This window comes from Vulpes lagopus, chromosome 12 (assembly GCF_018345385.1).
Source record: "Vulpes lagopus strain Blue_001 chromosome 12, ASM1834538v1, whole genome shotgun sequence".
Classification (NCBI taxonomy): Eukaryota; Metazoa; Chordata; class Mammalia; order Carnivora; family Canidae; genus Vulpes; species Vulpes lagopus.
The window spans coordinates 78,276,143-78,294,217 of NC_054835.1; the positions used below are offsets into that span (position 1 = coordinate 78,276,143).

General features: G+C 33.1%; 1 protein-coding gene across 7 annotated transcripts in view; it reads right to left on the bottom strand.

The window, feature by feature from the left end:
* The window catches only part of EPHA5 (EPH receptor A5), a 345,616-nt gene that overhangs the window by 95,250 nt on the left and 232,291 nt on the right, over positions 1 to 18,075 (bottom strand). For all 7 annotated transcript variants that reach the window (XM_041726499.1, XM_041726497.1, XM_041726495.1 and 4 more), the window contains one exon: positions 3,470 to 3,594. In XM_041726499.1, the coding sequence (XP_041582433.1) occupies positions 3,470 to 3,594 (125 nt within the window). The remainder of the gene's footprint in view (positions 1 to 3,469; positions 3,595 to 18,075) is intronic.

Below are 18,075 nucleotides of genomic sequence, written 5' to 3' on the forward strand. Positions count from 1 at the left end.
CTTCACACTCCTGCTGAGCAAATGAGCTACATTCCCCAGCTGCTTAGCAAACACTGTTCACATGCAGTGAGGGGAGGGCCTCAGCAGAAGGAGCCAGCTGGCAAACACTCTGCCAAGGGGCAGCTTCCCTTTGCCTCTGCCTTTAATTAAGAGATGGCAATGGGCCCATCACCATGCAGGAGCAGAGAGGCCCAATGACCTCTATTAGAGCAGGGCAATCGCAGGCAGTAATGCCAGCTGGCAAATGCACGAGCCCTGGAAAGCTCTGCCACCTGTGTCTGGCCAAGAGCCATCCAATAAAATGGTGGTGTCATTCTGAAGGTTCAAAATGAGCTCTGGAAACCTATCAGGACCCCTACCTCAGTACATGCTATAAAAACTCATTATCTTTTTCCTTTCTCTGCCCCCCCCCCCCCACCCCGGAGTGTGTTAAAAAAAAAAAAAAAAAAAACGTTCAGGTATTTTATTGGTATGCTCAATAATTTTGCTTCGCAAAAAAGTTCTGTGAATATTTTCAGTGTAAAAAGAAAAACACTGACCAAGAGAAGTTAATAACTTCCCCAAAATAATACACTATATGAAAGTTTTGCTGCTTTTAATGAATGTGAGTGGACAAGTTGCTATTCATTTTTTGAGACTATATACAGAAATATTTTCCCAAGTTATTTTTTCTTATATTGAGTTATGCAGATAATAGAATGTATTAATACAGCATCAAGTGTAAGATATTAAATGTAAAACTAAATTTTCATGAAATAAGGATAATTTAAAAATTGAACTACAAAGAAAATAATTCCACATGGATAAAATTCACTAGAAGGAATATTAAGAGAAAAGGACTCTCCCCACCACTTGTTGAAAAACTCTGCTTAAAGAAAAAAGAGAAAAAGATGATAAATCCTTGCTTTTATTGAGTATTATGCATATGAGACTTATGTACATGCTGGTAATAGTAAAAAAAAAAAAAAAAAGGTAAATCTTAAGGGTTAGAATAGGATAATAACATTAGAAACTAAAAAGAAAACCAGACATTGATCCAACTAGTTGCTTCAGGGGTAAGAACAACTATATAGAGAAAGAACAATTTGTCAAATTTTATTCTTCTTGCTGTTAAGCTTTATTTCATCTACAATGTACATTAAAATACAGAGTTTTGGTGCATTAGGTTTTTAATTTTTTTATAAATCCTTTTAAAATTTATCTTTAAAAAGTAGTCTCAATACTCAATTTGGAGCTTGAACTCACAACCCCAAGTTCAAGAGTTGTGGGCTCCACCAAGGGAGCCAGCCAGCCAATAACTCTGGTGCATCATTATTTTTAAATGCCATTATGAATTTTAACTTTTAAAAAAATCAACCTCAATTACAATGAATATAACTCAATGAATATAACTTACCAAAAAATCAGTCTATGTTATATATATATATACATATATATATATATATGTATATATATATATAACAGCTTTTCATTAGTATGCAGTAATAAAATTTACAAAAAACGAAAAAAAGAATGTAAACCTTAATTTAACAAATTATTTTTTTGGATATAGCATGTGTTTAGATTATAGACCTCTAGAATTTACAATGCAATTTTGACTACTATTCCCAGAGAAAACAAGAATCAGTGAGCAATATTAATATCACTACATTTTACTTGATTTGTCTTTTTTTTTACAATAAATACTCTAAACCATATCTCACTATGTTGTTTTTTAAGATTTTATCTTTAAATAATCTCTATACCCAACATAGGTCTTGAACTCACAACCCCAAGATCAAGAGTTGCATGCTCCACTGGCTGAGCCGGCCAGGTGCCCTTATACCAAACTAGTTTGGTCTCGTAGGCATTCTCATAAGACGTTCTTAGTAAATATTATACTTGATAATACATTTTTTAATGAAATATAAGTGTCTTCATTTATGTTCTCTAATGATCTAATAGGTATTTGTAATGCCACCAGCAAGTCACTCCTAGGATAACTAAGTAATCCTTCAAAAGTAATAATTTACTGTTTACCTATTTATAAAAACAATATAAGAATACTGTACAGGATTCAAAACCTAGAAAGGATATGTAGACATCTCCATTATTCGTCTTCCACCCCCATCACTAGGGTTTATTGTCATTATCTTTACACAGGTAATTGTTAAAATGAATAAAAGAAACATTTAAAAAAATCCCTATAATACTATGTATTAGTTTAATGCATTTCAATGTATTTACCTATATTCTTTCATCTACACATATACACAGAATGTTGAATTTTTAAGTAACTTTCATTAATAGAATGTAAGTATTTTTTCCTGATATTTTTGCATTAGTATAAGGAAAACCATTTATTCCCTCTCTCTTTACCAATGCCCTATCTTGGACAATTTCTTTGAGATTGCAAAGTAAGTCTTTAACTTCTTCCTACCCCCGTCACTATTCCTTCTAAGAGAAGTGATGGCTCTGTGAATTTAGGGAAAGCAATTGAGTATGTGCGGCTGAGTCCTTTCCTTTTCTTTTGGGATCTTCTTCTGTGCATGTGTTTGTGATCTTTTCTACCCCTACTTTGATAGAATACACACTCCTGAGTCAGAGTTTCCTACCCACCAGCGAGAGTCTGGTTTGAGTTCATTTCTATTTTTAATATCCTTTACTAGAAGTCAGGTTGTTCTAAGTAATGTATGCCACTCAGATACAGACTGTATAAAAATAAAAGTAATATAGGTGTGGGAAGTGTAGGAAAACACATAGTGATACATATCCAAGCTCTATACTATAGATACAGTTAAGAAATTTAAGTTGACCTTTATTTTCCATCTGTATTATTTCCTTATCAATGGCTCACTTGGTTATGGATTCAGAAAAGAGGAAGAGGAATAATTATTGCCTTTAGACTATTATGGCAAAACACGCAAGAGTGGACCCAAGATACAACTCAGGGAAGAAGAAATTGAGAACATGTAGGGAATGTGAAGCATACATTTCTGATTTTGTGCCCTCAAATTTTAAAATAAAGTTTATAATACGGTATTAGGTTTTTATATGCATTTAAAAAATTATACTTTATATTCACATCGTATCTAACCATACCTCCTTAAAATCACAGGAATTATGCAGGGTTAATGGCTATAACCTATGTGTTTTTCCTTGCGGTACACTGCAGTGACTGCTGAAGGTCAAGAACTTAAGTGTTTACAACACTTTCAAAATGTCCTATGACTTCATCTTTTAATGCTGTGAAACCTAGTTAAGATGATGTTAGAATACATGGCAGTAGTCCGCAGCATAAACTATTTGGCATCAGAAGAACACAAAGAGTGCTACCTATACATTTCTAACCTCCATAATCATGACTGTAGAATCAATTGTCATTGATTTATGCATAAAATTGCAACATGCTTTTCTAAAAATTGGATAATTGTGGTCGCTAAACTGAAAAAAAAAGAAGAAAGGACTTTCTTTATTCTATTACTCTCACCTTTTCAAAATATTTGATTTCATACTCCAGGATGATTCCATTTGGACGATCTGGCTCTTGCCAAGACAAAGAGATGCTGTTTTTTGCAATCTTCCCCTTTTTCACATTGGTAACTGGAGATGGAGCTGCAAAATAGTGTAAATAAAGAGGAACATGATTAACAGAGCCCTGAAATTACAATGAGCTATATGCAGTATAACTACCATTAACAATTAAACAAGAACTACCTAAACAATTACATTTTCTTTTAACCTGAAAATGATTTTATTTTCTCTATATAATAGAAAGTTTTACAGATTGTAAAATGTTTTGCAAATATAAATCAGGTATCCTGAAAATTTTCTTAAAACTGTATTCCCAGGGCACCTGCCTTGGCTGGGGTCATGATCCTAGAGTCCTGGGATCATCCCATCAGGCTCTCTGCTCAGCAGAGAGTATACTTCTCCCTCTTCCTCTCCCTGCCACTCTGCCTACTTGAGCTCTCTCTCTGTCAAATAAATAAATAAATAAAATCTAAACAAAACAAAACAAGCAAAACCCATTTTATAGTCACAAAGAGTCTTAAGTTTACATTTTCTCTATAAAGTTAAGATAGATGAAGTACCCTAATTATCTTATAAAGACATTCCTGATGAACTTATATATCTTCCACGTTTCTAAAATTCATTAACCTTGTATAATATATATCCCATTGTGCTAACACACGTGATTATCAATACTATATTTTCATAAAATTAATGCTTTTTAATAATTTTTTAATCATGCTGGTCCTAAAATCATTAATAAATCATATGTTAAATATAATGGGGATTGTCTTCAAAAATAAGTTATTAAACTTGTGATATTTCTTGAAAATAGTAGCAGATAAAATAAACATTTTCCTAATCTAAAAATTTTTTCTCTAAGATAAGGAACAAGAAAAGGATACCCACTCCCACAACTTTTATTAAATATCATATTAGAAGTCCTAGTCATAGCAATTAGGCAAGAAAAAGAAATAAAAGACATCCAAATTAGAAAAAAAAGTGTCACTTTTTGCAGATAACATACCATATATAGAAAAAGCTAAAGACTCTACCAAAAAAAACTACTAAAATTAATAAATTATTTTATTCAAGTTGTAGGATACAAAATTAATATACAGAAATCTTTTGTGTTTCTATACATTAATAGTGAACTCTCAGAAAGATAAATTAAGAGAAAAATCACATTTGCAATTACATTAAAAAGGATAAATATTTAGGAATAAATTTAACCAAAGAGGTGAAAAACTTAAATTCTGAAAACTATAAGATACTGAGGAAATAAATTGAAGACAACATAAATGCATAAATGAATGGAAAGATGTGTTATACTCATGGGTTGGAGGAAATAATATTTTAAAAATGTCCATACCACCCTAAGAAATCTACATATTCAATGAAATCCCTACCAATTTTATTTTTTATAGAACTATAACTAATAATCCTAAAATGTGTACAATCACAAAATACCCCAAATAGCTGAAGCAGTCTTGAAAAAAAAGTAACAGAGCTGGGAGTATCACACTACTTGATTTCACACTGTATTACAAAGCTGCAGTGTTCAGAATAGCATGATATTGGAAGAAAAACAGACACATAGATCTATGGAATAGAATAGAAAGTCCGGATATAAACTCACTCGTATATGGCCAATTGATTTATGATAAGAGAATGAAGAAGATACAATGGGGAAAGAACAATCTTTTCAATAAATAATGTTCAGAAAACTGGACAGCCACAGGTGAAAGGATAACTTGACCATTATATTATTCACAAAAATTAACTAAAATGAATTAAAGATTTAAATATAAGATTTAAAACATAAGAGAAAACATAAGCAGTAATATTTTTGACACGAATCTTAGTGGTAATTTTTTAGATATGTCTCTCCTGGTAAAAGCAACAAAAGCAAAAATGTAAAAAAAAAAGGGGGGGGACTGCATAAAATTAAAAACCTTTGCACAGTAAAGGAGACCATCAACAAAAATGAAAAGGCAACCTCCTGAATAAGAGAAGATATTTGCAAACTGTATATCCAATAAGGGGTTGATAACCAAAATATATAAAGAACTCACACAATTCAATAACAAAAAATATAACGTGATTTAAAAAAATGAGCAGAGGATCTAAATAAACATTTTATCAAAGAAGACAGAAAGTCGACAGGCATATGAAAAGATGCTCAATATCACTAATCATCAGAGAAGTACAAATCAAAACCACAATAAGACACTGTCTCACACCTGTCAGGATGCCTATTATCAGAAAAACAAGGAATAACAAGTGTTGGCAAGGATGTGAAAGAGAAAGGGAACACTGGTGTACTGTTGGTGGATATGTTGGTGAAGCTGCTATGAAAAGAAAAGGAAGATTCCTCAAGAAATTGCAAAAAATACTACCATTAGATCTAGTAATTCCCTTTATGGGTATTTATCCAAAAATATGAAAATTCCAATTTGAAAAGATACATGTACCCCTATGTTCTTTGCAGCATCATTTACAATAGCAACCAAATTGTCCATTAATAGATGACTATATATAAAAGATGTTGTATATACTTATGTGATATATATGGTATATATACATGTGTATGTGAAATATATGGTATATATACATGTGAGTATAATATGTGTATTTTACTCAGCCATAAAAAAATGAAATCTTGTGACAACGAGGATGGATCTAAACAGTAGTATACTAGGTGACTTTTTAAAAAGATTTCATTTAATTTTTCATGAGAGACACACCGAGAGAGAGGAAGAGACATAGGCAGAGAGAGAAGCAGGCTCCATGCAGGGAACCTGATGTGGGACTCAATCTTGAGACTCCAGGATCATGCCCTGGACCGAATGCAGACGCTCAACTGCTGGGACACCCAGGCGTCCCAAGTTGACTTGTCAAGTGTCATTTGTGACAATGTAGATGGACTTAAAAGGTAGGATACTAAGTGAAGTAAGTGTGACAGAGAAAGGCAAATACTATATGATTTCACTTATGTGTGGAGCTTAAAAAAAAAAAAACTAATAAAACAGAAACAGACTCACAGATGCAGAAAATAAAAGAGTGGTTGCCAGAGAGTAGAGGGATGAGGAGACAGGTGAACTGGTGTAAAGGATTAAGAGATATCAATTTACAGTTATAAAAGAAATAAGCTGGGATCCCTGGGTGGCGCAGTGGTTTGGCGCCTGCCTTTGGCCCAGGGCGCGATCCTGGAGACTCGGGATCGAGTCCCACGTCGGGCTCCCGGTGCATGGAGCCTGCTTGTGCCTCTGCCTCTCTCTCTCTCTCTCTGTGACTATCATAAATAAATTAAAAAAAAAACAAAAAACAAAAAAAACAAAAAAACTCTCATCCCTTAAAAGGGAACCACTTCCGCTTCCACCAGCAGGTTAGTTCCTCTCCAAAAATCCTTTTAAAAAAAAAAAATAAAAAAAAAAATAAAAGAAATAAGCTATGGGGATGTAATGTACAGCATAGGGAATACTGCAACAATTTCATGTGGTGACAGATAACTTGGCCTATTGTGGTGATCATTCTGTAATATATAACAAAATATTGACTCACTATCTTATGCACCTGAAACTAATTTAATATTGCATATCAGTTATAGTTTAATAAAAAAGAAACATTTTGTTCATTTCCATTTCCTCCAAATATTTTATTAGAACTAACAATTACTAATGGTGTTCAGTGTTGTCTGTCAGTGCCTATTAATTGACTTTTCTGATGAAAATAGAAAAAAAAATCTATGCTATTTTAATATCTGGATTCCAAAAATATGGATATTTGATTCAACATCCATTTTGTCAATCTGTAGAGATTTGTATAGATTCTGGGTTTGACAACACAGATATGTGTTGACTAATATTTTTCTTGATGTAGATTATTTTTGCCAATTTTTAAAATATTTTAGTTATTCATGAGAGACACAGAGAGAGATAGAGAGAGAGAGAGAGGCAGAGATACAGGCAGAGGGAGAAACAGGCTCCTTTCAGGAAGCCCCATGTGGGACTTGATCCCAGGACTGACTCCAGGATCATATCCTGGGCCGAAAGCAGATGCTCAACTGCTGAGCCACCCAGGCGTCCCTATTTTTTGCCATTTTTAGCTTTGATAGGACATAGGAGAGACCATCATGGACTAATGGATGGTGTGTGTGTGTGCGTGTGTGTGTGTGTGTGTGTGTGTATGTGGGGAGAGAGAGAGAGAGAGAGAGACATCATGCATAATACATATTATATAATGCATATACGTATAATGCACATATAAGGTAGAAAAGATCTCAGCAATAGTAAAGAGTGTCTAACCAATGAATAGTGTATAGCCCTGTCTGAACACTATTAAAAATCCAATGAGATTAAAATTATATATTATATATATGCAATTTATATATTATATAATGTAAATATATAACGAATAACATTATATACTTTATTCACTCAAGAGTAGAAGACCAATCCAGAATTGCATAGAAGGAACAACATCGTCTGGCACCCTGCATCGTTTCTTACTTCACCTCCTGCTATCTCCTCCGCCCCAGTGTTCTGTTCTTAGAACACTTTAGACATACTTCTGCCAAAGAACTCTGCACTTGGCATTCCGTCATTCAGAGGTGCTTCCACCCTGACTTCTCTAGAGCTAGTTGCCTATCCTGTAGTTTTCTCACTGAGACCTTTCCTGTCCATTCTATGACTGAAGTAACCAATGCCCACTCTTCCCCCTCTTTCACCTTGCTCTCTGCTCCTTTAGGGCTTTTTTTTTCTTCTTAGCTCTTGCACTTGCACTAGCTGATATGCATATCTGAATTGTAGATTTGCTTTTTTTCAATCCTCTCAAGTAGAATGCAATTTTTATGACAACAGGCTAGTGTTTATTTTATTCACTGCTCAATTCCTAGACCTAGAACAACAATGCCTGGGACAAAGGAGGGTCCAATAAATATGTATAGGTAAACCACTGGTAAAAATCAAAGTAATATAAACAGAACCTTTTAAAAGGTTTATTGTAAACCTTTTAAAATAAAAATTACTTTACTATGTCAACAAAATTAACCATGAAACTCAAGGGTGAAGTATGTCTTTCAATAAAATGAAAATAAATTAAAACAAATATGACCTGTAGGAGAGAAAAATTAGCTATCTAGTGTTTTGTAAACCCATATAGGGTGATAATGACTTTGGTACTTCATTGTGTACTTTTATTCTTTCAATGACAGAGCTCTGTGATACTCAGGTTCAGAGGGTTCATATTTTTAGCTTTATCTTGTTTTCTTAAACATGTCCAGTTCCTCAGAATTTTCTGCAATGCTACAGACAGAACACACAGTGTGCATATAAAACCAAATTGTCTAAAAATACCTCTGAAATTGCATTTTGCTTACTGCCATGGAAATTTTAATTGACTGGTAGTTCTCACAGTTGTATTGTGGCAAGGTTCAAAGTCCTTATCTATTTTCTCAGGAAGGAAGAGTCATGCCATATTTGCCACTATGGACAAATCATCCAGAAGACATGGAAACAAGAAAGAGCAGACTACGGGCCCCCGAGTTCATCACAGTATTTATAGCAAAGTCACAAATATACTCAAATAGGAACAGTAAGAAGTTAATGGTAGTGTCATTTTTCTATTCATAAATTGAATATAACATGTATACTCCATTTAGTAGGAATTAATTTGGTTTAGCTCATTGCTATAAAAAAATTACCAGAAAATTACTTGGCATCTATAAATTTAATAAATATTTGCTGAATGGATGCATGAATGAATGAATGGGAAATACATACATCATCATGTATCATTCAAAACTGAGTTTGTCTCATCTAAGGTGCATATAGTAGGATCTTATTATTTGGGGATTTGGGTTTTATTTTAAAACAGCTTCTATAGTGAAGAGGACCTTTAAGTACTGGTATAGTAAACATGATACTGATCCTTCAGGCTAGTAATAGTTTCTATTACAGGCTAATGTTTTTGTCTGTTTGCTTATTTTTTTTTAGTTTAAAATAGTTTTACATTTATATAAATATTATAAAGAGAGTATAAGAAGTTCCCATATACCCACACCTAATGTTTCCTTGTATAAGATATCAGGAATATCTTACAGCAGTATATATAGTACATCTGTCACAATTAATGAACACATTGGCACATTATTATAACTAAAGTCCATACTTTATTCAGATTTCCTTAGTTTTTACCTATTACCCCTTTTCTGTTGCAAGATTCCATCCAGTATACCATATTACACAATATAGTCATCATGTCCCCTTAGGATCCTCTTGGCGGTAATACTTCCTCAGACTTTGTCTGATTTTGTGCTTTTGGGGTTTTTGAGGTATACTGGTCAAGTATTAGACTATTTCTCAATTGTTATTGATTTTACATTTTTCCCATATGACTAGACTGAGGTTATGAGGTTTTTTTTTTTTTTTTTTGGAGAAACACTACAAGCATAAAGCTCCATTTCATTGCATCATATTAAGGATACATAATATCAGCATATCATCACTATTAGGTTAACCTTGATTGCCCAACTGCAGTAGTTTATCAGTTAATCAGTTATTTCCACTGTAAAATTATTCTTCTTTTCCAATTTTCTGCACTGTAATCTCTGGAAGGAAGTCACTCTGTGCAACCTGCACTTAAGGAGTGGGGAGTTACATTCTACTTCCTTAAGGTTGGAGTATTTGCATAAATTATTTGGAATTCTTCTGCACAGGAGATTTGTCCATTCTTCCTTATTTGTTTTTTTTTGTTGTTGTTTAATCATGTATTTACATTAATATGGACACAGATTTTTTTATACTTTGGTATAAAATCGGATGCTTTATTTTGTAACTAAAATTGTCAAAGCTTTGACCATTGATTAGTCCTTCAGTTAGCTCCTATGTTTCTTTGCCATACCCTTATCATTGTGGGTTTGTTAGTATGCTTTTTTTTCCCTATAGTTTTTTGTTTTATTTTGTTTTGGTTTTAGTTTCTGGCACTACCAAATCAGATGCTCCAGGCTCCTCTTGCTTATTTACTGTCTACTTCTAGAATCAGTCTTTTCCCTCAGGAGCACTGGCTTCTTTTATTGGAGAACATTTTTAGAAGCCAATTTCTGAATGTGTTCCTTCCTACCGGGGTGTCATTGCTTCTCCTTTCAGGTAACAGAGCTAGGAAATAAATGTGTTTACATCAATTTGTGTATATCTATATCTATCTGTCTATCTGCACACACACACACACGCACACATATATATTAAGCTAAACGTGAATACATACTGATGTTACCAACTCTAATCAGTTGCAACACAGGTCAGGTAGCAATGGAGTGAAATGAGTAAGAGGGAAAGGGAAGGAGAGGAAGGAAAGACAAGGTGGCAGAGGGCATAAATTGATAGGGAATGAGGACATTCAAGCTTCCACACTACTTATCTGTAACCTTGCACTCCCACATTTGTTCCCACCATCTGCCATTCATTTACTTAATTGTTCAATGCCAGTATATATGTCTAGTGGTTAAAGAATTGCTAATCCATTTTCTGACTTATTGATAATGATATAATATAAAAAATCTCTAACATCTCAGCAGCTCAGGCAATGATATACAAAACCTTGCCATTATTGTAAAGCAGCATGCCATCTAGCTCTTCAAAAATATAGAAATCTAGTTTAAGACACACTGTCTCCACATAGGAAAGAGTGACATGACACGCATAGCTTTGAAGTCAAACAAAATTGGCTTCTAATCCTTTGGCAGCCAACCATTTTCTAGCTGTGTGGCCCTGTTTAGGTTACTTAATCTCTGTAAAGGTCCTTTTTATATTTAAATAGTAAGAGTGATTCAATCATCTTTTTGTAAGGTTGAAATATGATTCCATATGCATAATTCTAGGTATATAGTGGGCACCAAATAAATACTGTTTGTAATAATATGAGTTGTAAAATAGCAGACAATTGTTTAAGAAGACTTCAATAATAAATTCTCCATAATTCTATAAGCTTTTCAACATGTATCAATCAAAATTCTTTGTAGCCTCTTTTCTGAATGTGTCACTATTCTAAATATTCAAAATGTTCTAAATGTTTGCCTTCAAAAGGCAAAGTACATATAGAGATAAGATGTTTTATATTCTATGTCTGGTGAATTTCATGAATCTACAGTAATGCATAGATAGTTATAGATAAACTTCCTTGATAGTCATAGATTTTTTTTTGTTGCACTAAAAGGTGTTGAATTTTTAAGTGTTAAAATGATTAATAGCTCATTTAGTACTGAATGTCTCTAAAAATGGCTTTAAAAGAGAATGATGAAGGGGCAACTGGGTGGCTCAGTGGTTGACCGTCTGCCTTCAGCTCAGGTCATGATCCCAGGGTCTTGGGATCCAGTCCTGCATTGGGCTCCCTGCAGGGAGCCTGCTTCTCCCTCTGTCTATGTCTCTGCCTCTCTCTCTCTCTGTGTCTCTCATGAATAAATAAACAAAATCTTAAAAAAAAGAGAATTATGAAAACATAAAACTTAATTGTGTTAAATGGAATAAGAAAATACCATTTATCAGTCATTCTAACCAATGCTATCTGTGTAGACAAATTATAGATAGGATCACGTGTTGATTACTTGTATTTAAAATATAATATAGGGATCCCTGGGTGGCGCAGCGGTTTGGCGCCTGCCTTTGGCCCGGGGCGCGATCCTGGAGACCCGAGATCGAGTCCCACGTCGGGCTCCCGGTGCATGGAGCCTGCTTCTCCCTCTGCCTGTGTCTCTGCCTCTCTCCCTCTCTCTCTGTATGACTATCATAGATAAAGAAAAATTAAAAAAAAAAAAATAAAAAAAATAAAAAAAATAAAATAAAATATAATATATCTCCAATAAATAAATAAATAAATAAATAAATAAATAAATAAATAAACTCCATGCACATGACTTATTTCCCTATGTTTTGGGTCTTAACGCTTTGTGAAATAAACAAGACAACATTGAAATCCTCAGTCTGTGACAGTCCATGAATGTGTTAAAATTTCTTCAGATGGCACTTCTTTTACTTTCCTACAAAAGTCCCCTCACATGAATATTAGTTTATTAGCACACAGGTTTTAAAAAATACAACTATCCACGATTTGATTCCCAGGTCAAAGTTTGACCACTATCTGCCAGCTGGAAACCACTACTGTCTCTGCCATGCACAATTCATCATATTTAGGAGCTTCTTGTTATCCAGGTAGGTCTGGGCCAGTTTTTACTAAAAGTACAGATTATTAGGTTTCTTTCCAGGAAATTCTGACTCAGGTTGTCAGACTCGGACCAAGGACTCCCTGTTTTAATAAAGACTCTCTGATTGAATCATTTTACCACTGGAAGTTGGAAATGACTAAAGGTAAAGTGTGCTAGGGTTAGTTATTCTTTTAACAAAATTATATGAACTTAGAAAACTGAAGTTAGAGACTGGATAAGTATTGATGATTTTTGAGCTGCTGTTGTCTTGAAACTTCAGCTCACTATTATTAACTGTTATATTCTGATCTCTGTTACCATATTTGCCTTTCTTCATTTGGGTATTATTTCTTCTTATATTTGATATTTTCCTGATCCATTATCATTTGGTGTAAACTGATTTGTTTGTTCATTTACACATATTCTGGTTTAGTCCAACTAGAGTGCAATCTCCATAAAATCTGAACATTCTTTGTGTCTGTTTCATTGTAACCTGATTAGTCATTAGAACAGTCTCTGAATGATATTACATCCTTACAGTCTTTGGCAAGTAAGAATGGAAATGGGCAATGATCTTCCTTCTGTTACAGTGGATCCATTTGCATTTTCTAGAGTGTTAAATAAATAAAGTCATAGTATATGTATTCTTTTCTGACTGGCTTATGAAAGAACCCAAGGAAACTGTTGGGAGAAGTGGATATGCTCACTATCTTGTTTGTGGTGATGTTTCATAGGTGTATACATACATGAAAACTTATCAAATTGTGCATTCTCTGTGTAGTCTATGGTACATCAATTTTACAGCAATAAGTCTCCTAGAGTGTACATATTTGTGTCTGTGTATGTTTGAAACACAACTTCTTATATCTCATATCTGTTTCCATCCTTGTGCACATACCATGTTCTTTCGCCTAACTAGTCTCTGTTTCAAATCTTCTATGCCTCCAGTAATTTCTTCTGAGAATGGGTAATTATTTCTTTGTTCCTTATGTAGACTGAAATAAATAGTATGAAAATTAATGACTAAAATCTCTCTCAATGGACTTGATTTTTTTCCTTTGTATTGCACCATACTTTAGTGGTTCAATATAAAAGAAAGTTGTAGATGTAAAATAAGTTATAAGAGATTCATAAAATCAATTTTAATAAAACTAAATGGTAAATTTTTCAATAAATTCATGAGAAATAGAATGAAGGTAAAATGAAATAGGAAGAACACTGAAGTCTAGCTAATCACTGAGACAAACTGACACCATATTATTTTCTATCCTCTTATCGTGAGTAACTATAACTACTATCTGTTGAATTTGATTTATCCTGATGTTAAATATACCAAGGCTATTTAATATTCCTCTTTGATCCCAATCTTGCATTGGTGCTGTCTGTGGGACAGTGTTCCATTTCTACTTTCATAATTGGACGGGCACACTGCAAACATACTTAGAGCTCTCGCCCAAGTACCAAAATGCATCAAACTTAGTCTAGAGCATGTGAGTTAATATTTGGGTAGTGCTGAGAACAATGCCTGCAAAGCGCAGAAACTACATCAGTTTTAGAGCTATAGAGTACACATCTATCATTTAAAGGTAAGAAAATAAGTCAAGAAACTACATTTTTAAAAAATAAGTAAGAAATGCAGTTGAATAAAATTATAAACATATCTGAAGTTGTTAAAATGGAAAAGTATGGCAGATATTTTGAAATACATACACAACCACTAAGTATCATATATTTTGTATTTTAGAGAATAAATTATACATATACATATATACACAGTTATTCTATAATTAAGATCTACTTATCGTTACATTGTCATTTGATATCACTGACAAAAAAAATTCTCAACACACCTGGTATCCATGCTCTCTTCTAAAGAAAGAGGGCATTTTAGCGGTTTCTTTCTCAAATAAAAATTCAATCTGCTCATTCAGACAAAACCTACAATCACTCCTTTTTAAGAGCCTGCCACTGGATCTTTTGATATATGATCTTAGTGAGGTTTTGAAAGACCCTTCCACAAAAACCTAGCCTTAAATGTCACTAGTTCTAGAGAGATGATATCCTTTTTAATAAAAAGAACCTATGAACTAAGATGTCCCACTAGGTAGAGTCTATTTTTTTCAGACTTTAAAATCATAAGATATTGAAAGTTAATTGTTTTCAGTAAGAAAGAAAAGGAACTTAATTGCAAAGAAGTAATTTTTGGCATGATTAGACTTAATAGTATAAAACCATATGCTTCAAATATCATTTTGAAGTCATATTCACAATGATGTTAATTAGAAAAGAAAATGGGAATAATAAAAACAGAGAACTATGCACTAGCATTTATTGTCACCATTTTCCAAAACAATCATGCAAATTACAAAAACAAGTTTTAAATATAACTATGTTTAAAATGACAACACGCCTCTGTCTGAATAACAAAATTAATTCCGCATCAAATAAATTATCATAGAATTTATTTTCCATTTATTGCTTATTACTCTCTAATAGAATTTTTAGTACACAAAGTGGCCTTCATGTCAATGATTATTTAATCTCAATAACTGCAGTACCCATTTTATGAGAAACAGAGTTTAAACAATTTTTACAGTACCCTTTCTAAATAAAATGAAGTTCTATCTAGTAAATAATGTGACACAGTAGAAAAACTTTAATCAACACAGTATTATTCAGTTACATTATATCCAAGGGAACATAGCCCTATATATAATTTTCAATATTATTTATCCATATTAAACTTCAATTAAAGATATGACATTTAGTTTCAGAGGTGGATAAATAATAATTAAGTCAACATTCTTATAACTCATGTTCTTTTTTCATAAAAAATATTTTCTTATAAACACATATTATAAAAGGTCTTCACCACAGAATAATCCACCAATAGTAACAAAGAAATACAGTGGAAACTTCAATTCTTAATTACTTCAAGATTTTCACATTTTAAACTAGTCTGATCTACCATTTTAAGGAGCAAAATAAACACACCATAAATATAAATAACTCATATTTTTCCCTTTATCTCTTCCCATTGGTCTTAATTTTATATAGCTATGCAAGCAATAAGAATTATTTAACAGGAACCATGATAATAAGTTATCATTTATTATTGATTGTTTATAAAAGCAGATTAGGCTCCTAGTGTACCATTAAAGTTCAAGGCCATCACATCTTCTTTTCCTAAATATATTTTCTCTGAGGCCATTTGCCAAGACTCCTTTAAAATCTGAAATTGTGCCAGTAGAAACAAACAAACAAACAAAAAATTAAACTTTATGACTACAAAATAACCAGAGAGAACTGAGTGGTACTTATCAGCTGATTTGATAAGCATCCCAATCACAATATCTTTAAATAGTATAATTTCTAGCAGTAACATGACAGCCTATAACTAGAAAAAAATAAAAGAGTAATGATTACAGCTAGTCAATGTTTTAAAGTCCAGGGAAAAGCCAAATCAAGATATTCTGTTCCAAATAAGTAATGTTATCAGATGTTTAATTCCTTGGCTCTTACCATGGGACTAATTTAAGGGAATCAAACTCACATATTCTCCAAGTTGTGGAAAACCTCAGCAATGCTCAAGTTGCATGTAAGCCCATTTTTTCCTTACAGTGATCACACAGAAATTTTGAAAGCCAACAAAATATAGCAGTATACATTTGTCATGTCAAGTTACACTTGATGACATATAATTGTGTCTACTCTGAGTTTCATAACAAGGAATGGTTCAAAACAATTTTGTCCACCATAACACATCTAAAAAAGAATATTCAAATGTGTGAGAGCTCCATATATGTGTGTATATATATATATATATATACATACATATATATATATATATTACCATACTGATGAAACTGGAAAAAAAGCCCCAAGATAAATCACAACCCTCACAACCATTAGTGGTACATCGATAATGATTGCTCTCCATTTGCTGCACCACAGATAAGATGGACTCTGGATTCTGGGAAATTTTGTGCATGGTAGACACAGCTCAGTCTTCTCCACCACTCAGAAATGCCCAGTTAAACTCTCAAATATTATCATGCAATTATCATACAAACAGACATGAATATCCTTTAATTTATATATATTTAAATATATATATATATATTTAATAGACTTTGATACTTAATGGAGAATAAATAACTTGCAAGGAGTTACAGTAGAACAAGCAGTGTCTGCACTCTAGAGTCACACCAGAGGGATGTTGGGATTTCATGTAAATCTCTCCTTTATTTGTCCCAGCACATTCCTTTCCCCAAAACTCAAGCCATCTACCTCTGTCTCGGTCACAGGGGTTTTTAAGAGGCTGCCAGGGGGGAAAAGATTAGTACCAGAAATCCTCCATTCATCTTATCTCTTCCTTCTTTCATATTATTACTGAAAAAACTAATAGGTGTCAGAGACTAGTCACTTGGACTTCTGCAATCAACAACTCCACCCACATATCCTGGCGAGTGATCATAAAACTAGGATATTAAAAATAATTCATTTGGGAAAATATATACCACAGATACAGAAAGTAAAACTATTCCTCTGAGATCTATTTACCTGCTTCCCAGACTATTTAACTATATAACTCTTGAGTACAGTGAGTGGCTTCATTTGTCTTTGTATCCTCTGTAACTGGAAAGAGAACAAGCACATGGTAGGTGCTCAAGAAAAAAGAAAAAGATCCAATCAATTAAGAAGCCAATGAAACAGGAAACTGCTACAAGATATTTCTGATAGGTGGTAAAAATGTAATATTATCATTGAAAACAATGGAATCTTGGTTTTTCAAAATTTGTATGTAAGACTGTGACAAATGCTTTTTTTACTTTTATGTTAGCTTTTATTTAGAAGTCAAAAAGGAGTAAACTTGAAAGGGGCCTTCCAGACATTATAAGTTCGAATCTATCTGATGAATAAAAATGAAACAAGAATAACTAATTCTTGAATATGAGGGCAGGTGAAAATTACTAAGAATTGCGATAAATATAATTTTAATGTGTTCTTCAAAGACATGCTTATACATAATTGACAGTTATAACATCATGTGTGTAAATGCTGAAAATAACCAGAGATAAAGAAGTGAAACAAGGCAGAGAAATTTGTGATACAGCAAAATCACTCAAAAATACTGGAAGCAAGGTTTATTTGCACCTGTTTATAGTGAGTGTTAATAGAAGCAACAGTCAGAAGATTGAATACACTCTGGTTGAGAATTATCTTCAGTAGCCCTAGATTGCTGTGTTGAGTTATTTCAATCAAACCCTTCATCATTTTTCTTCATTCATTGCCATTAGTCCACTAATTTTCACTTCGCACTATTGCTGTTATATCTGCCTAGAACAAACTATATCTTAATTGTTGAGAAAATAGTTAAAAAT